Source organism: Pyrus communis, chromosome 8, assembly GCF_041283825.1.
Source record: "Pyrus communis isolate YQ-2024b chromosome 8, ASM4128382v1, whole genome shotgun sequence".
NCBI classification, from domain to species: Eukaryota; Viridiplantae; Streptophyta; class Magnoliopsida; order Rosales; family Rosaceae; genus Pyrus; species Pyrus communis.
Genome location: NC_142572.1, coordinates 16,974,465 through 16,991,796, shown reverse-complemented (window position 1 = coordinate 16,991,796; position 17,332 = coordinate 16,974,465). Strand labels below are relative to the sequence as shown.

General features: G+C 35.4%; 1 protein-coding gene and 1 pseudogene across 4 annotated transcripts; both read right to left on the bottom strand.

Moving 5' to 3' along the window:
• Window positions 1-502: 502 nt before the first annotated feature.
• On the bottom strand, window positions 503-4,110 carry LOC148695215 (uncharacterized). Of its 4 annotated transcripts, none has more exons than XR_015965067.1 (4): window positions 3,790-4,110; window positions 2,828-2,926; window positions 2,454-2,552; window positions 503-868 (listed from the first exon to the last, which is right to left on the bottom strand). XR_015965067.1 is itself a non-coding variant. In XM_088698239.1 (4 exons), exons 1-4 carry the CDS (start codon window positions 3,897-3,899, stop codon window positions 837-839), a joined length of 321 nt encoding a protein of 106 aa, XP_088554365.1. In that variant the 5' UTR covers window positions 3,900-4,108; the 3' UTR covers window positions 503-836. The 4 variants fall into 4 exon arrangements, 2 of the variants coding, with proteins under 2 accessions (XP_088554365.1, XP_088554364.1); XR_015965066.1 differs by having other exon boundaries at window positions 503-884; window positions 3,790-4,107; XM_088698239.1 differs by having other exon boundaries at window positions 503-884; window positions 2,489-2,552; window positions 3,790-4,108.
• A 4,811-nt stretch (window positions 4,111-8,921) lies between these two features.
• LOC137716963 (UDP-glucuronate:xylan alpha-glucuronosyltransferase 2 pseudogene) lies at window positions 8,922-11,744 on the bottom strand (annotated as a pseudogene).
• Between the last annotated feature and the right edge of the window lie 5,588 nt (window positions 11,745-17,332).

Sequence of the window (17,332 nt, the reverse complement as noted above, 5' to 3'; positions counted from 1 at the left end):
TTAGTATTACGTTCAGTTTGTTCATCGTATGCTCTAATGATACATACATACATACATATGTATACATACATACATATGTATATATATATATATATAATGTTTTTAAGCCATATTCTGTTTTGAGAGATCCATCAAATGATACATTTATTTGAGACATCTTATTCGGTCAATTTAGCAGCACTAGTACAAAACACTTTGCGCGACGCAGGTCTTTCGTCGCGCAAAGTCAAAAAACGTCACGCAAAACTTTGCACAACGGACTTTCGTTGCGCGCTAACTGTCGTGGCAAGGCAGTGACAGAAGGGTTTGCGCGACGAAGAAGAAACCTACATCGCGCAAAGGGGCTTTGCGCGACACATGTCCTGAGTCGCGCAAAGTGACTTTGCATGACGCAACCTACTACGTCGCACAAAATGGATTAGATCACTTTTTGGTTTTGGTCAAAAATATATTTTTTTTTAATTTTTAATAATATTGCAATTAAATTCTAAACAATGATTAATTAACCAAAGAAAAGTATTTTATTATAAAATATATGAAAATGTACATATAAGATGTCCGAACAAAAAAAAAAAATTACAAGTAGTCTTCTAGGTGAAGTGGCTCGAAGGTCGAAGGTGGAGCAAGATCAGGTACTGGTAGTGAGATTTGGATGCCGATCATCTGTATGGCTCGTACAAGGTCTCTCACGTGCCCAACATAGGCTCCTCGCCCTAGGCCCTCATCTGCTGGCCCTAGATCGCAAGCTGACCCTTTAGGGTTGTCACTTCCTCCTTTAACGCATCGACCTCTGCGGTGTTCGACCTGGAGCAGTAGATGCTGATAATGCGGGAAGCTCATTGGTCACACTCCGACGACGAGTGATCACCTGCGACATCTATACACTTTTTGAACCATAAAATTATAACATTAGAAACTAATCATTTCTTGCATTTGAAACTAATCAATTAGCAGCCAAAGTAATAAGTAGGTTACCAAAATTCTTAATTTCAAAATAAGAGGAACTACCTATCCATTTTCATGGCCAACAAAAAAAAGTGCATCAAGTGAAACAAAAAAGAATGGGTAGTCCGACACTATTTTATAAACAGTAAGCTCCATTTTATTTAAAAAACCTATAGGGCGTGTTCGCTTGGGTTGTTTCTAGTTCAAGCCCTCATTTTAACAAGGTCAAAATAAGGAGACTAGGTGAGGCACTAGTCCCACTTAGTGAGATTGCTAAATAGCATCCTATTTGATACAACTTAGACTCACTCATAATAGCTCAATTCGGCAAACTAATGCGGTGTATCAAACATAGCCATAAAGTCCAAGCGAAGCAAATAGCCGAAATCCTACCCCTCCATTTTTCTGATGTTACAAAATAAGGAACACAAAGAATGCAGTAATTGGATCAAGAAAAGTTCTAGAATCAATTAGGCAAATATGAAGTGTTTGTGTTCCAAACAAATTTGGGCATTCCAAATTGCAGTGGCAAACATTTTGCAATCCATCATCCAACCAACTAATGTTCCAATTATTTGCATATACATACATATATATACACACACATATATATGCTTGGAATATGTATTTAATTATTGCAGAGAAGCAAAACGGAGAAATGAGAAAATTAAAGGGAAAAGGAAAAAGGGAGAAGAGAAAGAGAATTGAGCAATCTTTCTTCTTCCCCTGAAAAATTAACAAAGGTTTTAGAATGGTGTTGATAATGATTTCTACAGCTTGCAACTAGTGAATGATTGTGGCTAAATGTATAGAGAGAGTGTTCTCTTAAAAACAATTCTAAGAAATCAACTTCCACATCTTTTGATCAGTGCGAGCATATAGGAAATGGAAAAGACATATAATTTGTTTATACAAAGTTGACATCTGGAGGGCCACATTTTCGGCCTACCACTTCTCCGAATATTTGTGTAAAACGTGTAAGTTCAGGACATGCAGAGCATCAAGAAAGCATTCAACTCAACATCATTTCAAAGACAAACTTATCAGTAAGAAATTTAACAAAAGAATAGAAAACAAAACGCGAAAGCATAAATCTTTTCTCGCTAAAGAGAAAGCAAAAGGCTTAAAGCATGCCACACAAAATGCTGAAAGAATACCTTTTCAACTTTTATAATATTTGCTTAATGGAATATAGGATTTCAAGTTCAACCACCAAATTCTTGATGAGAAATACGTAACAAAAAGAAAATGTGCAAAGGTCTAATTAAACCAATGTCATAACAATGAAACAAAAAGTTTCACATGCCGAAACTGAAACACACACAACACTGCTACAACTTAGAAATTAAAATGCCAATTATCCAAAACTAGTCAATTCTACTTCACATGGCATTGGACAATAACACAATTTTTTCCGACTAATGACAAGTCTGCTTCTAAATGTAATTGGTTTTCTCAAATCATCTTAACACAGAATACTGAATGTACAATTACAGGGATTGTCGTACCTATGGATTCCTGCAAACGGGTAAGAATGACTTACAGCAGGACGAGTTCTTTCAAAGACCAAATGAGGTGAATGCAGCTGCCCTGGAGCTTTAGGCCCCCTATGTTAAAATAAAAATCAATAAGTTTTTAATACATAACGAAACCCAAATGCTCAATGGCTATTCAATCACAGGTGTTTATGCATAACTCAGGCACATTCATGCATCAATAATATATCACATTACTATATTCTTCTCTGACGTGTCATAAATTAAGCATGTGCCACAAGAATGTGATCGCATTAAGACAGATACACACGGAAAAAAAACATAAAACACTAAGTGAAACACATAGTAATGAATTTATATGTTTAATTTACAAGGGTTGTCCTTACCCATGGACTCTTGCAGAAGGGTAAGGTTGACTCGCAGCAGGACGAACTCTTCCAAAGCCTAAAAGAAAAGAATACAGCTGCCATGGAGCTTCAGGCCCCCTATGTTCAAATAAACCAATAAGTTTTTACCAAAGGCAAATGCTCAATGACCATTCAATCACAGGTTTTTATGCGGGACTCAGTATACTCATACATCAATGATATATTACAGCACCATATTTTTCTATGACATATACATTAAACATACACCAAATAATTTTGTGATCGCATTGGAACTAATAAAAAAGACAGAAATCATATAACACCAATTGAAACACTTTTAAGGAATTTAAAAGTTTACAATTCTTGGTGTTGTCATTACCTTCGACAAAACATTTACAAAGCCGGTTTATTTCTTAAGAAAAATAAAGGTACGGCAGTGAAGCTTGGCAAGTCAGATTAACAATGCACATCGGAGTCCCCCCCCCCCCCCCCGAGGGGAAGCCAATGCTTAATTTCATGGAGAAGTTTGACATAAGTGCATCAAAGTCACTACTAAGCCATAGATTATCCTAGTAAAATACATGAGCTTAATTGAGCAGAACGAGTAGTACTTAACGTAAGATAAATCAATTTTCTTCCAATATTAATTCATTCTGGAAATCGAATTTGGCTTCCTAAATTTTGTCATCAACCAAACAGAAAGAGCTGGAAAAAGTAAATTTGTGAAATTCTCGCCAATGAAGCTCAAACTGTCCTAATTTTCTGCAATACTAACTTCCCGAAACTTGAAATTTGATTCTAGACAAACCCCTCGATTCCTAAACCCCAGCTTGACCAGAAAGACACCAATTTTAGCACTAAATTCTCCAAAAAAAAAAAAAAAAAAAAAAACATAAAAATCAGCAATGGCAGCAGAAAGATCTAAACAAATTAAAAACAAAACCCCCAGAAGAATTAAAGATTGAGAAAACAAGACTCACCATTGGAGCCGCAGCTGGAAATGTGGAGGCTTGGAGAAGTGAGAGACGTACTCAAATGAGCTATTATAAAAAACGCTAATAAGAAACGTACTCAAATGGAATGCAAACATGCAAAACTGGAGATGCGAGTTTGTATTTGCCAGAGAACTTGCACAGATTGTTCAAGATTGTGAAGAGGAAAGCTTGCGAACGAGAGGGAGAGAGATGTCTATGGGAAAAAGAGAAGGAGAGATGAGCGAGAGGGAAGAGAGGTATATACAGGAAAGAGGGAAGAGAGAGGTCTATTATACGGGAAAGAGGAGAGAGGTCCAAACTTAGAAAAATTGAAAAAAATCGCCTATTTTTCACTATTGGACCGCCAAATTTATCTTAACTTGCGCGATGTAGGTATACAATTTGTCGTCGCGCAAAGTGGTTTTGCGCGACGACCACGTTAAGATGTCGCGCAAGGTATTTTTTGTTTTTTTTTCAATTATTATAAAAATTACTGAAAATGTGACTTTACTCCTTTCAAATTCAATTTTTTTTTTACATAAACCCCACAATAATATATTTTTCTAACAAAAACCCACAATAATTTTTTTTACATATATATATCATTCAATTTCTTAAGTGTTATAATTAAGTACAAAATAAATAAATTAAAATCTACGTAGTAAATATATATACCATTGAACTTGATGGGATACGAAATTAGTTTCAACGATCTAACCGTCAAACTTGTTTGTATATGCTTCAAGATCATGTACACCAAAAATCGTAAAAAAAAAACATTTAGAGATCAAGTAACGGGACAACACTTTTCAACGGTTATAAACAAAAAAGCACGATTTAACGGTAGTTTTAACTCCGATTTTGATGATTTTTTAAAGCTACACTCCTTGACCCTATATGAATACAATGAACTAATTCGATCTTCAATTTAAAGCATTTACACTAGTGGATACCACAAAATCTTATGTTATACTTGATGAAAGTATAAATAAACTTCAAGTGTTAGTGAATGTATCGTTAATGGGATACGCATTCTATGAAACTAGTTTCAATGATCCAACCATCAAACTTGTTTGTATATGCTTTGAGATCGCGTACGTCAAAAATTGCAAAAAACAAACATTCAAAGATCAAGTAACGGGACAAAACTTTTTGAAGGTTATAAACGAAAAAACACGATTTAACGGTAGTGCAAGAACACCACAAGAAAAGCAAAAGGTAAAAAAAAAAAACGCTTTGCGCAACAAAATAAATAAATTGAAATCTACTTACTAAATATATATACCATTGAACTTGATAGGAAACACATTGTACGAAATTAGTTTCAACGATTAAACCGCCAAACTTGTTTGTATATACTTCGAGATTACATACGCCAAAAAAAAAAAAAAAAAATTCAGAAATCAAGTAATAGGACAAAACTTTTCGATGGTTATAAATGAAAAAACACGATTTAATGGTAGTTTTAACTCCGATTTTGATGATTTTTTTAGAGCTACACTCCTTCACCCTATATGAATACAATAAACTAATTCGATCTTCAATTTAAAATATTTACACTAGTGGATACCACAAAATCTTATGTTGATAAAAGTATAAATAAACTTTAAGTGATAGTGAATGTATTGTTTTGATAGGAAATGCATTGTACAAAACTAGTTTCAACGATCCAACCGTCAAACTTATTTGTATATACTTCGAGATCGCGTACACCAAAAATTGGAAAAAAACAAACATTCAGAGATCAAGTAACAGGACAAAACTTTTCGACGGTTATAAACGAAAAAGCACGATTTAACGGTAGTTTTAACTCTGATTTTGATGATTTTTTAGAGCTACACTCCTTGACCCTATATGAATACAATGAACTAATTCGATCTTCAATTTAAAATATTTACACTAGTGGATACCAAAAAATCTTATGTTATACTTGATGAAAGCATAAATAAACTCTAAGTGTTAGTGAATGTATCGTTTTAATGGGAAACGCATTGTACAAAACTAGTTTCAATGATTCAACCATCAAACTTGTTTGTATATACTTCGAGATCACATACGCCAAAAATCGAAAAAAACAAACATTCAGAAATCAAGTAATAGGACAAAACTTTTCAATGGTTATAAACGAAAAAGCACGATTTAACGGTAGTTTTAACTCCGATTTTGATGATTTTTTACAACTACACTCCTTCACCCTATATGAATACAAAGAACTAATTTTTTCTTCGATTTAAAATATTTACACTAGTGGATACTACAAAATCTTATGTTATACTTGATGAAAGTATAAATAAACTCTAAGTGTTAGTGAATGTATCGTTTTGATGGGAAACGCATTGTACGAAACTAGTTTCAACGATCCAACCGTCAAACTTGTTTTTATATTCTTCGAGATCACATACGCCAAAAATCGCAAAAAACAAACATTCAGAGATCAAGTAATAGGACAAAACTTTTCAACGGTTATAAACGAAAAAGCACGATTTAACGGTAGTTTTAACTCCGATTTTAATGATTTTTTAGAGCTACACTCTTTAACCCTATAAGAATACAATGAACTAATTTGATCGTCAATTTAAAATATTTACACAAGTAGATACCACAAAAGAAAAAGGTAATGGAAGAACCGCAAAAGAAAAGGCAAAAGAAAAGCAAAAGGACAAAAAAAAAAAAAAAAAAAAAGTTTTTTCCTTTTGCTTTTATTTTGCCCTTTTGCTTATGAGTACAAAATAAATAAATTAAAATCTACTTACGAAACATATATACCATTGAACTTGATGGGAAACGCATTGTACGAAATTAGTTTCAACGATCAAACTGTTAAACTTGTTTGTATATACTTTGAGATCACATATGCCAAAAATCACAAAAAAAAAAAAAAAAAATATTCAGAGATCAAATAATGGGATAAAACTTTTTGACGGTTATAAATGAAAAATCCCGATTTAACGGTTACTTTAACTCCGATTTTGATGATTTTTTAGAGCTATACTCCTTGACCCTATATGAATACAACGAAATAATTTGATCGTCAATTTAAAATATTTACACAAGTGGATAGCAAAATTTCCATTATCGAAACTTAATCCGTGAACCGCAAACTACAACACATAACTATACATTCCCAAACTGTCCAAAAAATGGGACAATTCAAGAATTAATTGGACCGTAGTCATGCTTTCGCATCCATACACGAAATCCAACTAATTCTCAAACGGAAAACTAAGCTTTTCTTGAAAAAAATGTACGAAGTTAAGTAGTATTAACTTCGTAAAACAAAAAACAATTTTGTACTTGATGTACAAAAATATGTGCATACAAATAAATTAAATCACAATAATTAGTGAAACTAAATAAGATAGATACAAACTATTAATCCTTCTAAACCAAAAAATGGGACGATTCCATATTGACATCACCCAAAATTTCTATGTTCCACAGTTTTAACTTATTGTTTACCCCTTCCACTCCGGCCTGAAAATTATTGTTTAAGGACCTATATGATGAGACCACGTATTCTAAATCGTAAAGGGTGGAGACTACACCTAAAATGATTACTAACCACGTAATAGAACAGTGGTTTGACAAAGCTGTAAACTGGCTTCTTCTCTAAATCTCCAACATTCTAGTTTCCTCCTCCCAATTTGGTGAGAAATGAAATCTTTCCATTTTTTTAGCACACATCAATCTATCCCTAAATTAGATTAAGTTAACTGAGCAGTTTGCAGTTTCTTAGCTTTTATTTCCCTAAACCTATCAAAATCCTTCATACTCCTTCATTCTACTCATTCAATTGTTCAAAACCAAAACTCAACTTGTTAAAAATAAGCTAGCATTGACAAAGACAATTAAAGAAAAACATAAATACACAAAAATAAAAAAATCCAAACATAAATGTAATTAATAAATAGCTAATTAATTAATCAAATAAATACAATACCTGAAGGTGAAGATGGTGAGGGTTGAGAGAGATAGAGAGTCTGAAAGAGAGAGGTTGAGTGTGAAGAAAAAGGCCCATATGTGTGGTTATTTTAGAAAAAAAAGTCGTTGACTTTGCGCGATGTAGGTTCAACTACATCGTGCAAAGCTGTTTTGCGCGATGTAGGTATGCCTTCGTCGCGCAAAGTTGGGAAAAAAAGAGGTAAGCATTCTTGGTTTGACACCAAAATCTTGTGCGATGCAGTCAACGTCGCGTAAAGTAGCTTTGCGCAACGAAGGAATGCGTCGCGCAAAGCTGTTCTGCACAACGTAGCACAAAGCTGTTCTGCGCAACGTAGCGCAAAGCTACTTTGCGCGACATTTTGTGTTTAGCGTCACACAAACATACTTTACGCCACGAAATTTGCTGCGTCGCGCAAACATGTTTTTGTACTAGTACAGTCTGTTTTGAGGATCATAATTGTCTTTTTTCCAAGCACTTTTTTCATAGTTTGTCATTGGAAAAAAAAAATGGATGTGTAGTAATTTAGCAAACCATTTAGACATCTTATTAGCGTTTAAAAAACGAAGCAAATAAAAATGACTACCTTTAATCAAATGGTTAAAAGTTATGACATTATGGTGATTTTAGAACAAATTTGAGAGAAGAATCTTTTTAACATATTCGATGTTATTTACACTAAAGAAGTGAGATAGTAGGTTAAACTTCATAATAGATTATTGATAATAATTTAAGAGAAGACTTAACAACTGACTGCTCGAATCATTTAACTGCATTACAAGCTTGCAAGCAAAGGCTCAACTAGCTTGTGGTTTGTATTGTGTCTTGTTTTTATGTAAAACTAACCCACATTCTGCGTAATTCTTAACCCTACCCCACATTTTGCTGTCTTGTTTTAGTCCAAATAAGCTTAATTGGTCGAATAACACTTCAACTAAAGTTTCTTCAATTAATCACCTGTCTCGGGCCTCTGATAGGCATCTCATTAATGATGTTCAGGAGATTTTGCATCAGTTTACTCGGGCTACAACTTCTTTCATCCGAGGAGTTGCAACCAGCTTCAACAATGCAAAGCATATCTTGCCAAGCCATGAGCAATTTTAAAACATAAGGCATTATGACTTGAGTTCTTATAAGAGTATATTTCTTTCTAAAGTAAAGAACTTAATATGAACCCAAAGTAAAGAAGAAGAAAAAAAAACAGACAAATTCTTCTATGCCACCAAATGGTGCTGCCTAGGATCTGTGATATTGATCTTCCAATGCTCATCAGGAAACCCTAATTTTCTCGCCTCACTTCGTGTCGAGTCCAAATAATCCTTCCTCTGCTTCGTCAGCCCACAAAACCTCTGCAAACCCTCGTCCACGGTGTCATGAACCCTCCACCACCGCTCGTGCGCCGCGTCACTCGCGAAGACATGGCGCTCTTTGGTGTCCCAGTTACAATCATAATCCCTATAACATAGCCATGGCTTCCACCCTAAGTAATGTATCGCAAATATCTTCGGTGGGTCAGCACCAAACTGCTTATCCTGAATGGTCGTATTGTTTGTCCTATTTGCCGAAAAATACGTCATAGCATTCACCTTATTCAACACTCGGTGCCACCATACGAAGACTTCGTTGAGGTAGCCCTGGTCGCCGCCATTGTTTGAGACTATGTCGTCTCGGTGGTCCATTAAAAACTTGAACGTGCAGTTGGAAGGCTCGATTACCATGATGCCGGAGTTGAATAGGTAAACAGAGTTGCCGATGGCAGACATTTGTGGAAAGTGGAACAGGAGATCGAGGTTTCGGAGAACGATGATGTCGGCGTCGATGAAGATGATTTTGTCGTATTCGATGAGCTGCCATAAGCGGAATTTGCTGTAGTTGTATTCGTTGTAAGTGCCGTTTTTGGCTTTAGGGTTTCTGATTCGTTCGATAACGTGGAGCTTCCACCCGGCGTCTGAGAGAGCGTCACGCTTAGGGGCGGAGATGGAGTTGTCCAAGAGAAGGACAAGGTCACGTTTGGTACCGGTTTGGAGTAGACTCTTGGCTAAGGTTATGGTGCCGCAAACATACGAGTCGGAGGAGTGGAGGACTGTGACGTAGGCTTCTCGCTTGGGTTTGTTTGTTGTGCTTTGGATTTTAGCCAGATCATACACTGTAACAGTTATTAAATTTTCATCAAGTTCAGAGATTATTGTAGAATACAATTATTTGTGTCACATTCTAGTACAATGGTGTATTATCTTTTTTTTTTTTTTTTTTTTTTTTTAAACCTGATGAAATAAATAGATTCGTAATTATATACAACTAGATATGACATATTTTCTCATTTAATACAAACTCTTCAATTTAGATGAAAAATGAATAAAGAATGTTTTTATACATAATAACTACGTATTGATTTTATACAGTAACGTGTCTTTTTATTTTTTGAATATATGTGATATGTAAATCATATGCACAATTGCACACCGCCGATAATAAATAAAAATGATTTTGATGGGAGAAGATGATAAAGGAAACAATATGGTCATAATTTGGAAGCATACCTTGTTGTCCCCAGAACGGCAAAGCCAAATTGCAAGTGCCAACAGGCAATGATACCTTTTGCCGCAACCTAGCCATATCTGGCTCAAATAACCACCAATTCCCTTCCTGTCTCACCAAATCTTCGCACCTAAATATCTCCAACATAGGCCTACACTTGCTCCAAAACAACACTTTAATTGTCTTCCTATTCCCATCCCTCTTTCCTCTCCTCACAGCCAGATTAGCCACTATAAGATGAACTTGGAGCCTAAACACCTCCCTCCTCCACCCTTCTTCCGGATACCTGCATGGCAACTTAGCAACCACCATGTCCATCTTCTCATATATTTGAATATTCGGCATTGGTATCTTTGGGCAAGTTGGGACGTCACTCTCTTCCTCTTCGTCGATCCAATTAGGAAACAAATCATCCCATTTGATGTTATCTGGAATGTGGTTAAAATGGATTGGTATGGTCTTTCCAAACTTATCCCACTCACGCAAATCATACTCATCCATATTTACCACAGCAAATTTCATCGTCCCCTTCCCCATAGTTCCATTCAAAAAGCTTGGTACCTCTATCTTGCTCATACTGCCTTTAGGCCTTGGTATCTTGCCTTTGGTCTCCTCCAATACTGGCTTCATCATGATCTTAACTCCATTATCTACCTGCTTACACAAAACGAATGTTAATAACTAGTGTTGGAGAATAAAGCCTCACATTAAAAATACAATAAAATAATATACAATTTATAAGTAGGAAGTTCACTAATTAAGTATATTGTGACCAAGTTCACATATAAAGACTTGGTACTATGGTTAAGGATTGAGTTGGAAAGTTCTTGATGGGAATATTTGTAAATATCAGGATTGATGTAGGTATTTTAATATGACATGGGCATTGAGTTATAAAATATGTACTTGAATTAGGTTCATAAAGTCATCCAAGTTAGAACCTAAGGGTATGTTTGGGTGAGTGACTTCCAACTTATAAGACATTTAGGCCAGATGATGAAGAAATGGTTCACAAAAAATTAGATAAAAGGATTGGAAAATCACCACATAGCATTACAAAAGGCATGTGAGAGCGATTTGCAAATGACTAGTCCCTCACCCAAACATTTGAAAATCCCTCCCGCACGCTTTTTGTAATACTCATTTGGTGCATTTCTAATCCCTCCTATCTAACTTTTTGTGATCTATTTCTTCATCATTTTGTGTAAATACCTTAGAATTTGAAAATCCCTCACCCAAACATATATACCTAAAAGAAAAGGTTCTTGCTTAACTCCTCAAAAGAAGGGCACATTACTTTGTAATGGCACTCTCGCTCTGAGCACCTCAAAAGAGAAGATGCGTTCTCATAGTAGATGGAGGAAGATGGCTGGAGAAGAAGGGTAACGTAAACAATGAAAAAGAAAGCAATAACAACCAAGTTGATTCGGATCACCAAAGCATTTTTCATCATGTTTTGAAGACCACGTCCAACTTCAATCATTTTAATTTTGGGGCTCTGAGATTTAATAAACACTAGCTAGTTAATGATGGGAGATTAGAAAGTATAAATTTGGTGAGAGGAATTTAGCTGCAGTGGTTAGAGAACTAAAGACAGCGAAAGAACGCCATTTAACAAGCTCCAACTGCCTTTTCCTAGTACTTTGGGACTTTCCTTTCCCTCGCAGACAACAGCAAACAAGGTCGGAGAAGAGAAAGCTTTGCTTCTTCTGTATAGGTGTCAATGATCGTAATCCTTATGGTTATGGACAATTATATATTTTAGATTTCCAGAAAAATACCCTTGGATTGTCTCCACTCTCTCATTGCACAAATCATCTTGAGGTTTTTTATGAACTACTCTCTCTTTTTTAGGTGTAACTGTCTTTAAATCAATTTATTGATGAAATGGAATCACCTCTAAATGTAGGTTCATGACTCAAAATCTAACAACGTGAAATGACAAAAGTATATGTGATAAGATACCATACGTAATTCCATTGTGTTATATATATAACCATTGAGGATGCCATGTCACAAGCACTTGAAGATATCTTTCCATTAATTTCACTTTTTGTTAACAAAAAACAGTGGATTGTATTTTTCATGATAAATGGCAATATTGCTACTTAATTTAAAATGAATACATAGGCAGTGGTGGATCTAAAAAACTTGTTTGGAGGGTTGCATGTAAAAGTTCACAAACAATTCTTAGACATATATTAATTTAAAAAAAAAAAAAACCATAGTTCCTTCATTCGTAATTTATTGAACAAATAACAATACAAGTTACATTTGTCAATGATGCGTTTTCGTACTTTGAAAACGTTGAATTATAGCTTTATTATCAATGGAAGAAAAAACATTGCTCTCAGTATAAAACAACATGATATCACTTAACCATTGATCTCCCAATCGGTTATGCAATGGACTTTTTAAAATATTCATGGTAGAAAAAGACTCTCTCCACTGAAGTAGTAGCAGACAATAGAATTAAAGCCAATGTAATTAGCAATACACATGATTATATACTCTATTCCTCCACGACTCCACCACTTTTTTGCAAGCCTGCCATTTCCCTTGAATGAGAAAATTTAGTACTTGAACGCATATCGCCCAAGTTAATAATTTTTAAAAGAATAATAAGAATGATCGCTCCTTTTTGAAGCATTTTGTTAAGCAGTTAAAGAGCATGTATGAAGAACAAGTCCAACCTTTAAAAAGACAACACCTAAAACATCCATGAATATTCACTAAAATTCGAGGGGGTCAGCTGGCCCCCAAGCCACAAATCTACTCAAGAGGATTTGGATGCAGTAGTATTAACATATTTATGTGAAACCACGTATTTTTAGCCCTTAAAAATTTTGTTTTCTACTACAATAAAATTCAGTGTCGTTTTGAAGAAAACAAATCTTTGAGTATTGCATATGATTATTCTTGTTGTAAACCTATTTAACTAAAGAATTATAAAGGGAGAGAGATGTTACATTGGCAAGACAGAAAAGAGAGAATTGGTGAATTCTGAAGCTTGTGTTATTTCATTCCATTGTGCCTTTATTTATTGTTGTAAAGAATAGAGAATCCTTGCCTTTCAAGTAATACTTCTTAAATAGGACACTATCTAAAAAATACTATAGAATCCCATAAGAATTTACACAATCACACCCATAACTAAATTAGGACTGCAACACTTCTCCTTGAGTGTGTAAATACTCAAACAAAGGTTGCATCAGGTCTTCAATGATGTAGGCAGATGCGAGTCTAAAAAAACAGAAGAATGCATATATAAGTAGTAGAACTCACAAAATCTCGTTATGGTAAAACCCAGGGTAGAGTAAAAACACATAGTCTAAGGAGAAAAATGAGAACTTGCATTAAGTCAAAACAAAACGCTTTCAAGATGCAAGTAGAGCACACACAAGGGTATGATCAACCCATGATGGGTGCCTCGTTAAAACCTCGTTAGGTAGCAAAAATCAAAAGGGAAAAATGTCCTAATCGTAGGGGAAAAAAGTACATTATGATCAAGCCAGTATACTTTTGGATACTCCCACTGAGTTTTGAAAAAACTTCCAAATGAGAACTACAAGCAATCCAATTTCGGCGCAATATGCTTGGTGTTGTGTCCTTTGATGCATCCCTTCTTAATCTGGTCAATACATGCTGCGTTATCTTCTAAATTGTTGTAGGGACGTCAAAGATGGAGAAAGTCTACTAGTGCTTCGAATATGTTCCACAACGGCTCTTAGCTAGAAACATTTATGTATAGGTTCAGTAGGGCAAGAATTTCAGCATGGTTCAAAGAAGCCACAACTAAGGTCTGTTTTGTTGACCTCCAAGATATTGCAGTGTCTTCAACGGTAAAATATAATATATTTGACAACGTGTCTTTTGCGGGTCAGATAAGTAACCTGCATCAGCATAACCAACAAGGTAAGAATTAACTCGATGGCTGAGGGGCGGTGACACTCGAGGTCGCATAGGGGTGAAAAAAATCCAAATTCGTAGTACCTTTGAGGTAATGAAAGATGTTTAACCAGCCTAATGTTTGCATGCAGACATGTTGCTATATCTTGTTAAAAAAATTAACATCGAATGACATGTCTGGTCTAGTGCACTGAGCTATGTACAATGAAGCGTAGATTGCATTGAGGTATGAAACTTCAGGCTCCGAAATCTCTTCCTCATCTTCTTAAGGATGGAAAGGATCTCATTTTGCATCTAGCATCCGAACGACCATAGGAGTACTCAAAGGTTTAATTTTATCATCATTGAAGTGTCTCAATACCTTATAAGTGTAGTCCGATTGATGAACCAAAAAACCATCCAAACAATGCTCGAACTCCAGGCCAAGACAATATTGAGTTTTCCCAAGATCTTTCATCTTAAGTTTCGACTTCAGTAACTATTTGACCCGATCAATGTAAGTTCTTTCGGAACTTTCACATAGATTTCTGTATCAAGACACCCATAGAGATATGCGGTTACCATAAGCTACATATTTAATTTTTTGAAAATTACCAAACCGATAAGGTAGTAGAACGTTATAATCTCTCCTCATGAGAATATAAGGTACTTACTAGCACGTGTGGTCATAAAGCGAGTATATAAGATACTTACTAGTGAGTTTTTGGTCGGTAATTTAATTTTCATGAGAATATCTTGGGATAAATGCACGTACGAGCTTTACTTCATGATGCAACGGATCATGAGAATACCTTGGGATTATCCGTTTTTACATTGCTTCAGCCCATCAAGTTGTGTGATAAGTTTATATGTAAATCTGACTGATTCAGTTGACCAAAAAAGGGATTATTCCATAACACCCCCTTATAATACAATTTCTACATAATGTTCAGTTTGGCCATAGTGCTCCATAGTGATCCTGATAGGTGTTGAACAGAACGGATTTTAGCAACCCACAGGCTCTAGTTTTTCAATTAGAAACGCTCTCATAGTCGGCGAGATTGTGTTTTGCAATCAAGATATAATTTTAGTATCGTCTCTTGTTCAATAAATACTTAATACATATTTAAAAAGTATATTGTTTGTTCAATAAATGCTTGCACCTGGTGCCTTTAGTTACAAAAGAATTTCTCTCATCATATTAGTCGTTAAAAAAATATTTAAAAAATATATGGGTCCGTCAATTAATTATATATACTATCGTTATTTTATTGTTGGAAGAAATTCTTAAATACATGAATATATTTCCTGTTCCACAACAAAATCTATTCTTTTTGTTGTGAGGAGAGGGGTAAAAGAGAAAAAATACAACACAAAAACGTCATTATTTCCACCTACTCCTGAAGATACTGTTCATCGTTGCTGATGATCATATATATGGAACTTAATTAAGGCTTAAGTCACTTAATGTTATTTGATTAAGGGTAAATTACATAAAACTACCTCAATTATTGGCTCAGTCACAGTTTCATACCCTATTTTAAAAAAAATTAACTAAATATTAAAAAATTAAAAAAAAAAAAAAAAAAAACCCAAACCAAACCCACACTCAGATGCCTTTCCTTCCTCCTCACCTCTCTGCAACTCCCGCCCTCTCTTCCTCCATCTCCACCTTCTTTCCATGGCGCTCCTCCCCCTCCCCCTCCTACACACCCATCACCCTCTCCATGTACGCGCACTCTCCTTCCCCATCATCGTCATCCGTACTATTTGTGAACCCTACCACACACCCATCACCCTCACCATTACTACACACCCATCACCCGTCTCCGTCACTGCATCCAAACATCACCAAAACCCTAACGTCTTCAGGAAATCCTAGCCCCCAGAACCAAGCCGGCTTAGCTTGGGCTGAAAAGCGACCCGGCAGCGTTGGTTGTGTGACGACGGCCTGGCAGTTATTGTTCTTGCTGTTTCGGAACTAATTTTTCATCAAAATCGAACGACCGGGAGATCCGGGGTGGTTCACGAATCGTACGGACGACGACGACGGGGAAGGAGAATGGGCGTACATGGAGAAGGTGATGGGTAATGGTGAGGATGATGGGTGTGTAGGAGGGGGAGGGGAAGGAGCACCATGGGAGGTAGGTAGAGATGGAGGAAGAGATGGTGGGAGTTGCAAAGAGGTGAGGGGCAAGGAAGGGGATCTGGGTGTGGGTTTGTTTTTTTTTTAATTTTTATTTATTTTTTTTAAATTTAGTTAATTTTTTAATCTAGTTGGAATTGAAAGTGAGCCTCGTCTCAAGTCACATCACTATTTAACGGAAGAATTGATAGACAAACTGACGGAAGATATGAAATTGTAACAAATTCGTAAGATGAGGTATGATATTAATATTTTTTAAAGATGAGGTATGAAACTGTGATTGGCCCAATAGTTAAGGTAGTTTTATGTAATTTACTCTTTGATTAAATTATTAAACCATACTTAGGCTTTACCATTTTGTTTTAAAAGCATTTTGTTTCTATGTGCAAATAAATTTCCAGTTATACATTCATACGTGATAGTCCTTAATCAATTTAGTTGGTACACCTACTTATTTTTGCTCAACCAATCTTTCACCATCGTATCCATTCCCTATCACACCCGATCAATCATATATCCTTGCCTTACATTACACGGTCCCGATCAGATTAATGAGTCTTTTCTCTTTAACGTTTGCTAATGACAGAGACAGTGACCAGCTTACAAGAAAAAATTATCAGAGTTTGCTTCATCACTGTTAGCACTTAACAAATTATGAATAACCCATAAGTTGACAAATTATAAATCATTCAAACATCAATTTGTGACGAAGTAAACTGATAAAAGTAAATAATGGACATGGGTTTTATAAAAACAAAACACTAATATATAACACAATTTAACCACAATAGTGGAAATGTGTTGAGCTCTTGCATTACGGTGTGGGTTCAAACTCCGTCGGTGGCTAATCTAACATCTAATCTAACAAAATTTATCGTTTGACAAAAAGAAAAAAACACCAAATAGTTTTAACGTTCCAAATCACTAGTTCCCTAACAAATTAACGTGTCCCCTCAATTAAGCTCACTTAGTTTTCTTTATCAATTAGCTAACATAATGCCATACCATAGTGTTTACGCATATCTCTCTAAGCCAAA